General features: G+C 44.3%; 1 protein-coding gene across 1 annotated transcript; it reads left to right on the plus strand.

Annotated features, from left to right (window-relative positions):
- The first annotated feature begins 6,839 nt into the window (after positions 1 to 6,839).
- LOC149355417 (uncharacterized) lies at positions 6,840 to 12,559 on the plus strand. Its single transcript, XM_089576109.1, has 4 exons — positions 6,840 to 6,947; positions 10,494 to 10,637; positions 12,106 to 12,295; positions 12,444 to 12,559. Exons 1-4 carry the CDS (start codon positions 6,840 to 6,842, stop codon positions 12,557 to 12,559), a joined length of 558 nt encoding a protein of 185 aa, XP_089432235.1.
- The last annotated feature ends 549 nt before the right edge of the window (positions 12,560 to 13,108 follow it).

The raw sequence follows: 13,108 nt of genomic DNA on the forward strand, positions 1-13,108 counted from the left end.
CTGAGTCGCTTTGGTACGTTAAAATCCCCATAAACCAAAAACCAAACCAAGGTCTTGACTTGTAGTGGCCCCCTGAGCTCATTCATCGGAGTTTGACAGTGTAACAAGGATTTCATAGAACCCCCTCAGCCTACTTGTCATTTCCCACCTTTCTCTGTTTCTTCCAGTGATGGAAAGAAGCCAAGCATCCTGGGAAGGCTGGGCATTGCAGTGCTAAGAAACCATGACAAAGGAACTGTAAGTTGCAGAAGCTGTGAGATGTTGTGCTAACTGCAGTTGCAAGGGTACGCTGAAAGCAACTCTAGCTTAGAAAAGAAAAAAAAATGCATCTTGCAGCTGTGTATTGGTGCTAGATACAACTTGAACAGCAGTTGACAAAAGTATGCCATGGTCCACAGCGGCCTGTATTACTCCGCTGACCAATCGCAGCAGTAAACGCAATCACCCTTTTGATGTTTGACTGACTGCAGTGGTGCCCTAGTTGTTTGAGGATCCGCCTTGCATGTGGGAGGTGCGGGGTTCGATCCCCAGTGCTGCCGGGTACCCGCCCGATATACAAGCTTTCCCGTTGACTGGTGCTCAGCTTCTTTAGGATGAGATGATTCTGAAATGGGTCTTCGACCCCACCTTGAGAAGACGAAATCACCTTATGCCATGGCGCTGTTTGGCCCTAGATGCCCTTGCACCATAAAAGTTCGGTCACTTCAATGTTTGATGATATCAAACAGGAAGCATCAAAATTCGTGACCTTTAATTTGATACGGCAGTTGGCTTCTTGTTTAGGCAACAAGAAAAATTTTGGACTACTTTTTTGTTGTGGAGGAATTCTGTGCAGCAGTCTTGAATGTGGATGGAGATTTAGTGCAGAGTTAAGTTGTATCAGACTATTAATATTTTCTGTGGTGCTGTGTGAGGCTAAGATTGCACTGAGCCCTCTGCCCTGATTGGAGATTCGGGCAAAGTTGTTGTGCCCTCATGTCATGGATGAATGGTCATGGATAAATCGTGTTACTTCTTTTTCTTCTTTCCTTCAGTCCAGTGCACACGCCATAATCATTATTTTCTTGTAGAAATTCTTTTACTTCAGTTTGCAGCCATCTCCGACACCAGAATACTGTTTTCATTCTGCTTTTTTTTTCTTTGACAGTCAAAATAGGGTGCTGTTAATTGTGAACATATGCACAATTGTCGCTGCCCTGCGTATTTTTCTTATAGCAGTGCCATGCTATGTATAGGGGGTACCTCTAAAGCATTCTTGCAATTACATTAGGTGGGAAGAAAAGAGAAAAGGTTTTGGAAGTGCAGGGGACAAATCCTGCAGCCAGTACTGCATGCTTCCTGCTGTACTCTTTTGTAGCACGAGCAAAAAAACTGTGCAGCTCACATTTTGCTCCAAAACATATTCAAATTAGTTTTACTGGCATGGGAGCTCAAAGTTTGCCTTTTTGTGCATTGTTTTAATGGTACATTGAGAACTCAGTGCTAAATGTGTGTTTAACTGGGCATGGAGACTGAGGAGCACAACAGTGTCATAGTCAGGCGCTTTTTTTTATTGTCGTGGTCATTTCTATTTCAGTACAAGCTTATTTTGTACAGAGAGAAGCAACAACAGGTGGCTGTTGCTGCAATAAATGCACAATTTGCCGTGAGAGTAAGTGGAGCCCATCTTTCCTACCTTTCTTAATTGCTACCGGGGTGATAATACGGGTGACAAGCCAACTATTGCTCACTGCTCTGTCCATCACATTTTAATCTTGAGCCAAAGATTCATGTGTACCTCAATGAGACCTTGTATTAGGTCTGGCAGATCGAATGTAGTGCATGTGTTGGCTTTTCTACTCAGGCAAGGCTGTATGCACCTCTTTGGCCTTTCTCTCGGAGCAGTCCCCATGTCACTGGGCCTGTAGGCACAAGCGTAAATACGGGCAGCACATAAGTGCGGTAAACCAGGTCGCCATTTTAAAGTTCACAAAGTTTTGCTTGGATCGTTACAATTTATGCAAGTTCATAGGAATATGGGTCAGTTTATGCCATGCATTTTGACTGAGCAAATATTGCACTACGTTATAAGTAACCTGTATGATGCGAGGAATTATTTTTGTATCTGTGAGCATTCGCTGCAAAAGACCCTGGGGTTCAATTCAGAAAAGAAAGCAGCAGCAGAGCTGAAAGGTGGGGACAAAGAGACTTATGACACAACTTTGGGGCTGTATTCTGAGGTTTATGGAGGTACAAGACATTTGCAATTTACAGATTGGCAGTTTATCTTCGCTTCTCTTTCTCAGCACTGCTTCTTCACATTTATTTGTCATTCCGTCCGAGTGTCAGCATTGCAAGAAGGGAGGAGCATGCTTTCATGTGTACTACTGAAGAAAAAAATGATGGTGCACTGATGCACAATTGTCCAAGCAATGGAAGAGTAGCATATGCAGCACTGGGTACATCCCTATAGGCAAAAAAGTGTCAGCAGGTGAGGAGCTCATTTCATGGCCCCCTCGCATTACGGTTTTGTGTGGGAAAAGGCATGAACTAGTGAAAGACTGTTCGGAACGGATGCTTTTTCTTTTTTTTTTTGCATTTCACTGATGCCTATCTGTATATAGGTGGGGCTTTTAGATCCTGGGTTCTATTTTTTGAAAATTCAGAGTATAAATCGGAAAAAAAAATTTTTACCTTAAATTCATGTAAGTTTCTCAAAACAAAGATTCATAATTCAGGGTTTTTCCAGCTCAGTTTTTGCAGCAAAAGACACTATATTAAAAGCGCTTGTCTGTGTTTGGTGCATAAAATGGTCTTTTTGTTATCTTTTGCTCTTTGTTTTCGTGAACAATACGGAACTGAAATTGCACTAAAGAACTGTTTACCTGTTCAAATGCTTTTTTTTTCTCATGATATGCAGTAATTTTTTTTGTACACTGCCATCTCTTGCATAGCACTTCCATGTCTGTGCAAGACCTGCCTGCTTTTGTGCACTGGGAAAACATTCATTCAGCATCACAGTGACTATTTTTAAAAGCAGAGGAGCCTTTGAGCAAGATGTCGCTATCGCAGTGTTGAAACAGCAACATCAATAAAACATCTAATCAGTATCCATGTCTTTCTCGCTCCTAAAACACATTTGTTGATATTATCCTGGAATTAAGCCACGTCATGAATAAAAAGTGTTAGAAGAGGGTTAAATCATCAGTCAACTGAAAACGCTCCTCTTCAGCACTGGATACGTGCTAATTTTTGCTGGGCGTCTTCCTTCTCTAGAAGGCGATTATCGGGTAGAAATTGGGTTTAACCTGATCTTTAAGAAATATGCTTGGGGTGCAAGAATCGGGTGAAACCATATTTTACCCGAAAATGAAGAGCCCTATATATAGAGCATAACGGGTGACACTTGCATATTGTGACATATTGGAAACCACTGAAGAATTATCATCCCTCAGTGTCATTGTCTTGTGCAAAATGCATGCAAATGAGGCTTAGAACATAAGGAACATGAACGCTTTTGGTTTGTTCTGGTTTTATTGCTTTGGTGCATTGAAGTTAGGTTAAGCACAGTTTAAAAAAAAAAGTGAGTAGTTTTGTATGTGGATGTTCTTTGGTCGGGCAACTGAAATTCAGCTTCAGTTTCAGACATGCCAGTCACATTTCACGTGGTTACGACAGTGCAAAAACATGCGGACAAAGAAGAAAGGGCAGGACATCGGGATGCTCTGTATAGTTGAGCGGGACTAACCAACTCACCCAGCCTTGCCTGTTCTTCTGTGCTCGTTGTCGTTTGCACTGTTGTAGCTATGCTTCCGTCCTTCGGGCTCAAATAATTTTTACACCAGTGATAAAGGTTATGTTTTGGTGCAGTTTGTACAGGAGTTCCTTTGATAAATTGATGTATTTTGGTGTCTTTATCCAAGTTGCATTTTTTTTCGTTCGCTACTTGGCACTAATAGGCACAGCTTTTTTCTTGCTCCATGTGTGGCAACAGCTCCTGGGGAACAACTTCTTGAGCTTTGCCGATGAGAAGCGTTGCAATTGGTCTGTGAAGTTGGACAGTGAAGAGGGAGTCATCAATTTTCTAAAGCAGGTTGGTTGCATCTCCTATCAACTCTTGAAGACTCTTAGACTAAGTATAGAAAGACAGAGCATCTGGCACCTTTCCTGACAGATTTGGAAGGTTTTCATTTATCCTTTTCAGACAAGTCCTTGCTGCTCCGGTTTAGTCGTGTATTATGTCGCTGTCTATTTTAGTGAAGAAAATATATAGTTTTTACCTTCGGTCGACGTACTGTCTCCTCTGAAGAGACTCAGATTGAGGGTTTAGATTTTTTTGCTTGTTGGGAGCTGTGACGGTGATTGTTGTTGGTTAAAATAAGCGTGTGACATGCACACAACAAGGAGGAAGTTCCCGTAGTGCCGAACCAAGTGCATTTTGTGAAAGTGGTCACAACATGCAGGCCCAATCCTCTCCTGCATTGCTGGTGGGCTTAACTTTTCTTCCACTCCCATTTCAGGCTGTTGTAGCAAAGGCCCTGAGTCTTGGTGGTAGCCTTACCGAACTCAGCTACTGCATCTGCCAGGACTTGGTGGTTCCCGGGGAAGGTGATGGCGACAGCCTTGTGCATGGCAGCTCAGCAGTCGTTGAATACACTGCTTGGCTCTTAACTAGTGAACAGAGCCTCAAAAAGGCAAGTGTAATAACATTTTCTTGTACTGTAGTAGACTAGCCAGATGGCAAATATTGAAGTTTTTAAGTGATCTTAAATCGCAAAAGTGAGTCTAAGTTAAAAGGCTGTTTTTCTACAATATCAGTTGTGCAGATGTCTGCAAAGATAATGTTTTGTAACGTAATTTTCAAGTACGTGCGGCAGCTTACTGCACGCTCTCCTTCACTATGAGTGACGGTGCATTGTGATGACCAGAGTTGTAAGCTGTAAGAGATAACAGCACTCACAGTTTCTGTGGTCAAACTATGGTCAGTTACAAGCCAGGAATGCAGCGGCTTAGTATACCCTTCAAGCGAGGCCCTCCAGCCAATAGCGTCGGCCGATTGTCATGACGCTGCGGTTAATCCCATTTCACTGAGGCACTTTCACACGAGGGCATCAACTGTGATGTCATGAGAACCAGTCGATGCCATTGACTGGAGGACCTCCTTTGAAGGGCATCCGCTGCTGCATTCTTGAGTTGTATCCGACTATGGGTATATTTTTTAGTTTGTACATAGTGCAATTCTTTTTCTGGTGGTGTTTGAATGAGAGTACAAGTAACAAAGCATCAAAAGGACAAAAAATGCCTTTATTAATGTTGTCAGTCTGCATGCTTTTTGGAATGTAATTTACGGGTAGCCTTGCATTTGTGTTCTACATGGCAGCTGTTGAGTGAAACAAGCAAGTCTGCAAAGCAAGGTGGCGAGTGGAAATAGCCTGGCTTTGCTCCTTTATTATGCTAGCCTCTAGATTTCCTTTATTTCATTTAATACGGCGTTTGGGGTGATGTAACTTTTGCTATTGATCTTCTTTTGTTAGTTTGCTGTAAGCAAGCCTAGTTCAAGCTTCTCGTGATGCATGGTTGCCCTTTTCTGCTTCTTTCTGTATAGTGTGCTTTGACATCACAGATGCATGGGTGATCATGCTTGGCGTCATGAATTTAGTCACTGCGATAGGCAAGACGCTCACCCTTATCCCTGAGATCAATTAGAAAAACACCTCTCCTTGACACATAAGTGCTGAAATAATTGCAAGAGGCATTGTTATTTGATTGCACTGAACTAATGAAATGCTTACAAATTTATTTTGAGTTCGTAAAGCTTTTGGATGGTCTAAAAGTTGTTTCCATTGCAATTTCGTTTTCTGTTCAAGTGTAAAGGTGCAGTTTTGCCAATATGAACAAGTGTTCACATTTTGAATCGTTTTACAAAGCACATAGCCTGTCTATGGAGGCCTGTACTGCTTCCCTCGCATCAGTATCGAAATATTTTTTTCAGACATGGCTGACATCAGCAAAGAATGTGACATGAAGGCCAAAATTTTTTTTTTGTGTGAGAATTAATAAGCATAAAGAGAACTGTCAAGGGAACGTTTCTTTGAAACTTGGGAGAGATTGCCTGAAAAGCATGGTTCCAAAAAACCTTAAAAGTGTCCGTTTTTAGCAGGATGCATTGTTGGGCAATTTGGTTCGTGTTGAGTAAGCCAAGGTGGGCTGAGCATAAGGACATCCACTACAGAGGTAGCACGGGACAAGCACACTCGCTCGTTTGTCCTGTTTTGTCTCTCTTGTGAACGTCCTTTGTGCGTAACCCATCTTTCTATACTTGTCAATTGTTTAGCCTAGTTATGTATTAGAGCTTCTTTCCTTACCTTCAGCCTTGATTTTCGTCAAGCTCAAAGTGAAACGCCTTTTACCATGGACACACTGCAAGACTTCTGAAAAAAATAAAGTGGGAAAGTGGCACCCATCTCCATGTGTCTCGTGTTAGCTCCTCTTCGTGCTCACGGCTTCGCGCTTGTTTAGCGAATTCCATGCGGAGAAGAGCGGCTGCAGCAGCTACAGTTAGCTCAGACTCGTTCCGTGGAAGTCAAGGGAGTCGTGCGTCCTCCAACTGGACAGATGTAGTGCTATCTACTGCCACGGTGAGCCACTGTGCATGTGTAGATTGCCCTGAGAAAACAAGAATGTGCCGGGTGCTGGCTAGCTGTTTGCACGCCTGCCTTGTCTGAAGCAATCAGCGCATGCACACTACTGATGGCTCGCGGAAGCACTTTGCGCTTTGCTCTGGTTGTGGCACGGGTGCACCGTGGGTAGTGCAGCCGCAGACATCTGGCAGGTGCAGATCTGGGCGCTGCACTTCCGCAATGGCCACGGCATACCGGCACCAGCAAATCAGCACCGCGAGAGCTCAGGCATGCGGTGCAGAGTCGGGGCTTTGCTCGCTCGCACACCACGGTGCCGTCCCAGACGAGGTACGCTCTACCGAAACCACACGCAGCAAGAGTTCGAAAAACATTATTCGCTCGAGACAAATGCTTTGAAATTTTGAAGACCATACAATCTAGTCGAATATCGAATACCTTACCATTCGACCAAATATTTGATATTATCAAATATTTGCACATGCCTAAAGGTAATCAGTGTAAGGAGCACTGCACGGGCAAGTCTTGGTTTGCCTGTGCCAGTGGCAGTTGAAAGACTGGCACAGTAGAGGGGCATGCTAAATTCACTGTTGGATGATGGCTGCATGCTCCACGTGGCCCGGTCCATGGCATGTGCCCACTGTGCTATGTAGCAGACAAGGGAAATGTTTTCCATGATACTTCAGTTTCTGCATGCAGCTCTCCCCCCGTTGTTAAAGGGACGGAGCACTGAGGATGACTCCGTCAGAATTTTTTTTTCTTGGCAAAAATTGGTACTATGGCTGTTTGTGGCTATGTTTTGTCTGTCCGGCAATAAAAGTCTCATTTATTGCTTATAAATTTGGATTTAGGTTAAGGAGACCAAGAAGGACTCCTTGATAACTATTAGCCTCATGAATCTGCTCTCAAAAAGCCGTCTTGATGCACCACTGTAGCCCAGCCTCGGGGATCTGCGCTCTAGAAATTGTCTTGACACACCGCAGTTTTCTTGTAGAGACGGCTGGTGGTAGCGACACTTTTTCTTTTTTTGACATTTTCTAGCTTGCAAAAGGTCTGTTTTCAGTGGAAGTACCACCTTTTTCATTAGAATACTGTAATGTGTTGTTACCTGCCAACTTCAGTTTGTCCTCAGTGTCCCTTTAAGGCCACAATACTGTGCCGTTTACATGGCAGTTTGCTCTGGTCATCAATCTCATGTCTTCAACTGGCTTTTGGTGCTTCTGCCTTCTTTCGGCTGGTTTTAGTGTGTGGCTGCCACACCTCATTTCAGTTCAGCACTGTGTGCCTATTTAGAGTCATAGCACCCAAAGGAATGGGCTGAATACGTGCAGCTGCAATGTTTTGTTGCTGTGCACGTGTTAACAGTTCAGATCCCCGATTACTGCATTACAGGAGCCGCTGAGGTGGCTCGGTGCTTATGGTGCTCGGCTGCTGACCCAAAAGAGGCAGGTTCAATCCTAGCCATGGCAGTTTCGTTTCAATGGAGACAAAAATGCTCAAGACCCATGTACTGTGTGTTTTCAGTGCACATTAAAGAACCCCAGGTGGTTGAAATTATCCTGAGCCCTCCACTAAGGTGTCCCTTAAAGCCTGAGTCACTTTGGCATGTTAAGGGGGGATGTGGGGATCAGATCGCAAAAATAAAAAAAAGTAGATTTTTTGAAAAGTACACTTTTTGGCATCTCCAACGCTGTTTCTATGTTCTACTGAAATATTTGACCCAAAAATAAACTTTAAGCACTCCATATTTGTTGGCATCCATACATAGACGGTGTGTGCTAGCTTAGAACTTTCAGGCTTGTTTTCTCGAAAATTTGTTTTGAGCTTAAAGGTGCACTGAAGAGGAATCTGAACTCGTCTTTTTCCCGCGGGAACTCGATCTACACGTTCTGAGCATTCTTAGAAACTTCGATTTATTGCTCTGTGTGGCTGATGTTCCTAATTAAATCGAATTAACGTCCAGCTCCCGCCTTTTTTTTTTTAATTCTCCCTCGTACGGTGGGCGGAGTCAATCAACGCGTGGAGTGCCTTTCACCCAGTCCTGTGGCGGCTTGCCGCTCTGCCATTGGTGGAGTAATACGTAGTAGTCCGTAGAAGCAAATAGTCCGCGCGCATTTTTATTTCTGCGGGCTTATTTTGCGACTATATTATCTGCGAATGAAACTATTTATTCACGGAAACCTAAAAAACAAAATAAAACGAAAGCAAAGCCTCCACGGAGCTGGCTGCAAGGCACTTTACGCGTTGGTCGACTCCGCCCACCGTACGAGAAAGAATTAAAAAAAAAAAAAGGCGGGAGCTGGACGTTAATTCGATTTAATTAGGAACATCAGCCACACAGAGCAATAAATCGAAGTTTCTAAGAATGCTCAGAACGTGTAGATCGAGTTCCCGCGGCAAAAAGACGAGTTCAGATTCCTCTTCAGTGCACCTTTAATACCTTGTTTGTGGAAAGCATAGCACAGCAATGAGTGCATGGATTTTTACCCAATTTGTTTTGTTGTGATCACTGAAATGTGGTCCGCGTCAAGACAGTCTCAGATTTACCATTTAGGCTCGCATATTTTTATTACATGGTAATTAGAGCATGATACATTCTAAACATAAAAGAAGGTGGATATTGTGTCCCTTATAAAAAAGAGCACAGAAGTTAAAAAAAAAATTAAGAGAGTCTTGATTTACACCACACTTCTTAGTAAATATTAAAAGCATTTACATACCTGTAACTTGTTTTTTTGTCTTACTAGGCTTTCCACAAGCAAGCAACATGGGGACAACATACAAACAATGATAAAAGGGAAACTACTAAGGCTGTCATTGTGAAACTTTATATCTGATTGTTTGATGCTGTTTTAAGCCAGTCTGCCACATTTCTTCACTCTAAGTCGAAAAATACAAAATTTGCCTTTGATCCCCTCATCCCCTCTTAAACCACATAAACCATTAACCGTTTGTATTTAAACAGCCATGTTCTGGGACTGGACAGTGTTCATTGAAAAATCTGAGTTAAAAGATTGCTTCTGTGGCTTTCATCATTGCTTAGCATTGAAATTTGATAGAAAGCCCGTTTAATGCGTTTTTTGAGAAAAGTCTAAAGCCTCACCCATCCAGTGGCATCAAGAGTTGGGTGTTTAATTTGAATTAAGTGGAAAAAAAGAATAGCACTGATGCAATATTCATTAAAAGAGTGCTTCTCTTCTCTGTTCATTTTGATTCACTATGTCAGTCTTCTGCAACACCTGAAATGACATGAACAACCACTCGATTGGTGCTTCTTTTTTTTTAATGCAAGAGTGTTAAGGGTCGTGAGTCACAGGAGAGCTGGTGTCATCGACATCAACGTCATTGGCCGTGAGAGTAAAATCGCGATGGAAGCGGAGAATTAATACAATTAAAAGAAAATTTGGTTAACTTGGGTTTGGGTGGGAATTGAACCCGGGACGTTCATATTGCAAGGCGGGCACGCTACCCATAGGCCGTGAAGTCTCGTTGGTTCTACCTAAATAAAGGTGGAACTGGTGATTGCTATGTTCTTTGACTTCGTGAGTGTCTTAGAAACCTGTACTGATCAATACATGAGTAATTATGAGCATGAGGCGATGTGAACGGGACCCGATAATGTCATAACGTTCTACTTTTAAAGGTGAAGCTTATCCACCACTTTAGGGGACAGTAAGGAGTCATGGGAGGCTTTGCTATTGAGCCAGGACCTGGAAATGGGTTTTTGTTTGATTATTTCTGTGCCAGTGCGGACTGGAGTGGAGGACAGTTCATTTACAGGCTTCCTTCCTTTCTCTCCTCCAAGCAGCAGTGCAGACGAACCAGCCCGTTCACGAGCGCCTTCTGCACCCCCAGACTGCCCCCCCCCCCCCACAGCAGCAGCAGCCGGCCACTGCACCATCTCCGGCTTCAGGGGCGGACAAGGCACGACTGCTCTCCCGCATGGCAAAGATAGGCGCCCAGATGCTGCCCATGCCCGGAGCTGTGCCTGCGCAGCCTAGCAGTGACTCGGAAGTCGAGGTAACAGACCTGTTGCGGAAAAGTGCGAGCCAGACTGTTCGACGCAGCTGTGCAGTGCAGTTTCACTTTATAGCTAACTTCTTTTTTTGTGTGTGTGTATAATGGTGGGTGCCACTGACACTGAGTAAGAGACCTTGACATCTCCTGCAGTTCATTCATCATTCTTGTAAGTGCTGAGCAAACTCTGGGTCTGTGCCATTGTGACACTTGCTACCAACAGGAAAGGTGTGCAAGACATGCTGCTGCTGACCACAACATTTGCATCGCTGCTTTGTTTGCCAGCATGCAGCTGCCTTGAGGCTCAGTGTGCAGCTGTGCATCCTTCTGCATGTTCAGAACTGTTCTCCGAGTTTTGTTGCAGGACTGAAATGTTAAAAGTAAAAATCTGCTGCCAGCTTGGAGTGTCTTGTTGCGTGAGGTTGTAATTGTACTGCTTCCGCTGAACAGATCACGATGTTGTGAATATAAGTTTCATTGAAGAGTTGATTAAAGCACTATTTAGGTAACAGTAAATGAGTTAATGCTACATACAGAGAGTAAAACCTCATTCATTCGAAGTCACTGGGACCGAGAAAAATGTATGAATTAGGCAGGATTTAACCAAGCACAGCAAAAATCATTACCATATACAGTGCAATGCACTTAGAACGATATTGAGAAAACTGGAAAATCTATTCGTTATAACCGGTTATCATTATATCTGGACTGGCAAAAAAAAGCAAAAAGGACACACCCATGCATTCCATGTAGCCACTGCCATGTGGCGTCTTGGCGCTCTGCCAAGTTCGCTGAGTGTTGGGGCTGGGGCGCTTCGCATATCAAGCATCAGCTTCTCTCTGCTGTGCCGCTTCGTGGCTCCAAGGGTCGGCCACTTCACCGGTTTGTAACGAAACTGGGATCGGGGATTGCCGTGTACCACCCCAGATCTTCGAATTAACGGGGCTGGTGCAGACTGCCACTTCGAATTATTTGGCAAAATTTGCATTAGAAATTACGCTATCGTAGAAATTCTTCAAATTATCCAGGTTTAGAATTAACCGAGTTCGAATTATCGAGGTTTTACTGTAAGTGCTCATGTGGTATGTCTTCATTTGCAAGTTCATTGGCAACTTCCGCTGTCGTAGTTGTATTCTCCCTCTTGCCACTACCCCTCCGCCTAAGAGCGCCACTAACCCAGGTAGCAACGCACTGTGTGGCCAGGGATGGGCAAGTGGAGAGGGCCATAAGTGTCTTGGTTAAAGCGACCATGTAATAACTGGCTGTAACTTGAAGCGCAATTCTCAGAGACTGCATCATCCCGTGTGCACAAGTTTTGTGCAAAGCATGCAGTCTGAGGTTCGCCTTACCAAAAGTGGTAAAAATAAGCACTTTCATTTGAGTTGTATCCTGAGAGGTTTTCATTCGAAATGTGGACAGCTGTGCAGGGCCACTGTGGCTAACAGTAAATCTACCCTTGCCATGGTTCCAGGATGAGCGGCTGCCGTCAGTTCAGCAGGTTCCCGTGGCAGTGCCCTTGCCACAGCCTGCTGTGAGGGAGGGCTCCCCCAAGCCAGTGGTGAAGCCACGGAGCTTTTCACAGCAGTCGTCTGGAGACGCTGTTTTGCAGCCCACTCCCATGCAGCCTGCACTGCAGCCCATGGTCAGCGCTTACACCCCAGGTCAGCACAGGTGCCCTGAAAAGAATTGGTAAACAGCAGCATTCCAAAGACAAAGCTACCAGCACACTAATTTTGTTAAACTGACATACTAATTCAGTTGCAAGACAAAGGTCCTGGCATTATGACTCATCCTCACCACCTCCACCAGCTTGTAGCACGCTGCACCGCAGTCCCCAGTTAAACCCTGGGAAGACAGTGTGCAGCCAGGGTGCATTGTGCACCTCTGACAGTGTCATTCAAGGCTATGTTTGTAAACAGAAGTGAGCATTTGAAGATGGCATGTGAAATTCGTGCAAGCTTCATCGGTGCTTTGCATTGGTATATTAACCTCTTGGTTCCAAAAACAGGAGAGCACATTGTGGACAGCTTGTTGGTGCCTTCATTTGCTCTGTCAAACCCAGTGCTATCTGGGATGGTATTGAGCGGGTGGCATGCAATAAGAGTACCATGGAACCTAAAAAAAAGGGGGGGGGGAACAGGGGATCGTGCAGTGTGATGTTGCGTATCTTTGTTAGCAGCATTGGTTCTACATTTCACTTTTACATTGATCGCCTTTCTATTGAGTCCTGGAGTTTGATTTTGCTGTCGCTTGTTTCTTCCACTGTTGCTCTGGGTTCTGGTGGGTGGATGTCCTGGAGGGTAGAGGTGCACTTCTGTCAGTGGCTGCTCCAGGTAGGCACCCTCAGGGCCCTGAGGGTGCCCCAATCTGCTCTTATCTGCTCCAATCCACTTTGGGGCAGTTGGGTGGGGGGAGGTTTCAGATGCACACAAACCACGGTTTTTTCGCTGAAAGAGGACTGCACTCCTAACACA

This window comes from Amblyomma mixtum, chromosome 3 (assembly GCF_055824585.1).
Source record: "Amblyomma mixtum isolate Tamu chromosome 3, ASM5582458v1, whole genome shotgun sequence".
Lineage (NCBI taxonomy): Eukaryota > Metazoa > Arthropoda > Arachnida > Ixodida > Ixodidae > Amblyomma > Amblyomma mixtum.

Excerpts from the sequence above, each read along its gene's own strand:
- LOC149355417 (XM_089576109.1), top strand. The coding sequence starts at position 6,840 with ATGGCCACGGCATACCGGCACCAGCAAATCAGCACCGCGAGAGCTCAG. Across the intron at positions 10,638-12,105 it reads GCAGTGACTCGGAAGTCGAG|GATGAGCGGCTGCCGTCAGT; the intron begins GTAACAGACCTG and ends CCATGGTTCCAG. Across the intron at positions 12,296-12,443 it reads GGTCAGCGCTTACACCCCAG|CTTGTAGCACGCTGCACCGC; the intron begins GTCAGCACAGGT and ends CACCTCCACCAG.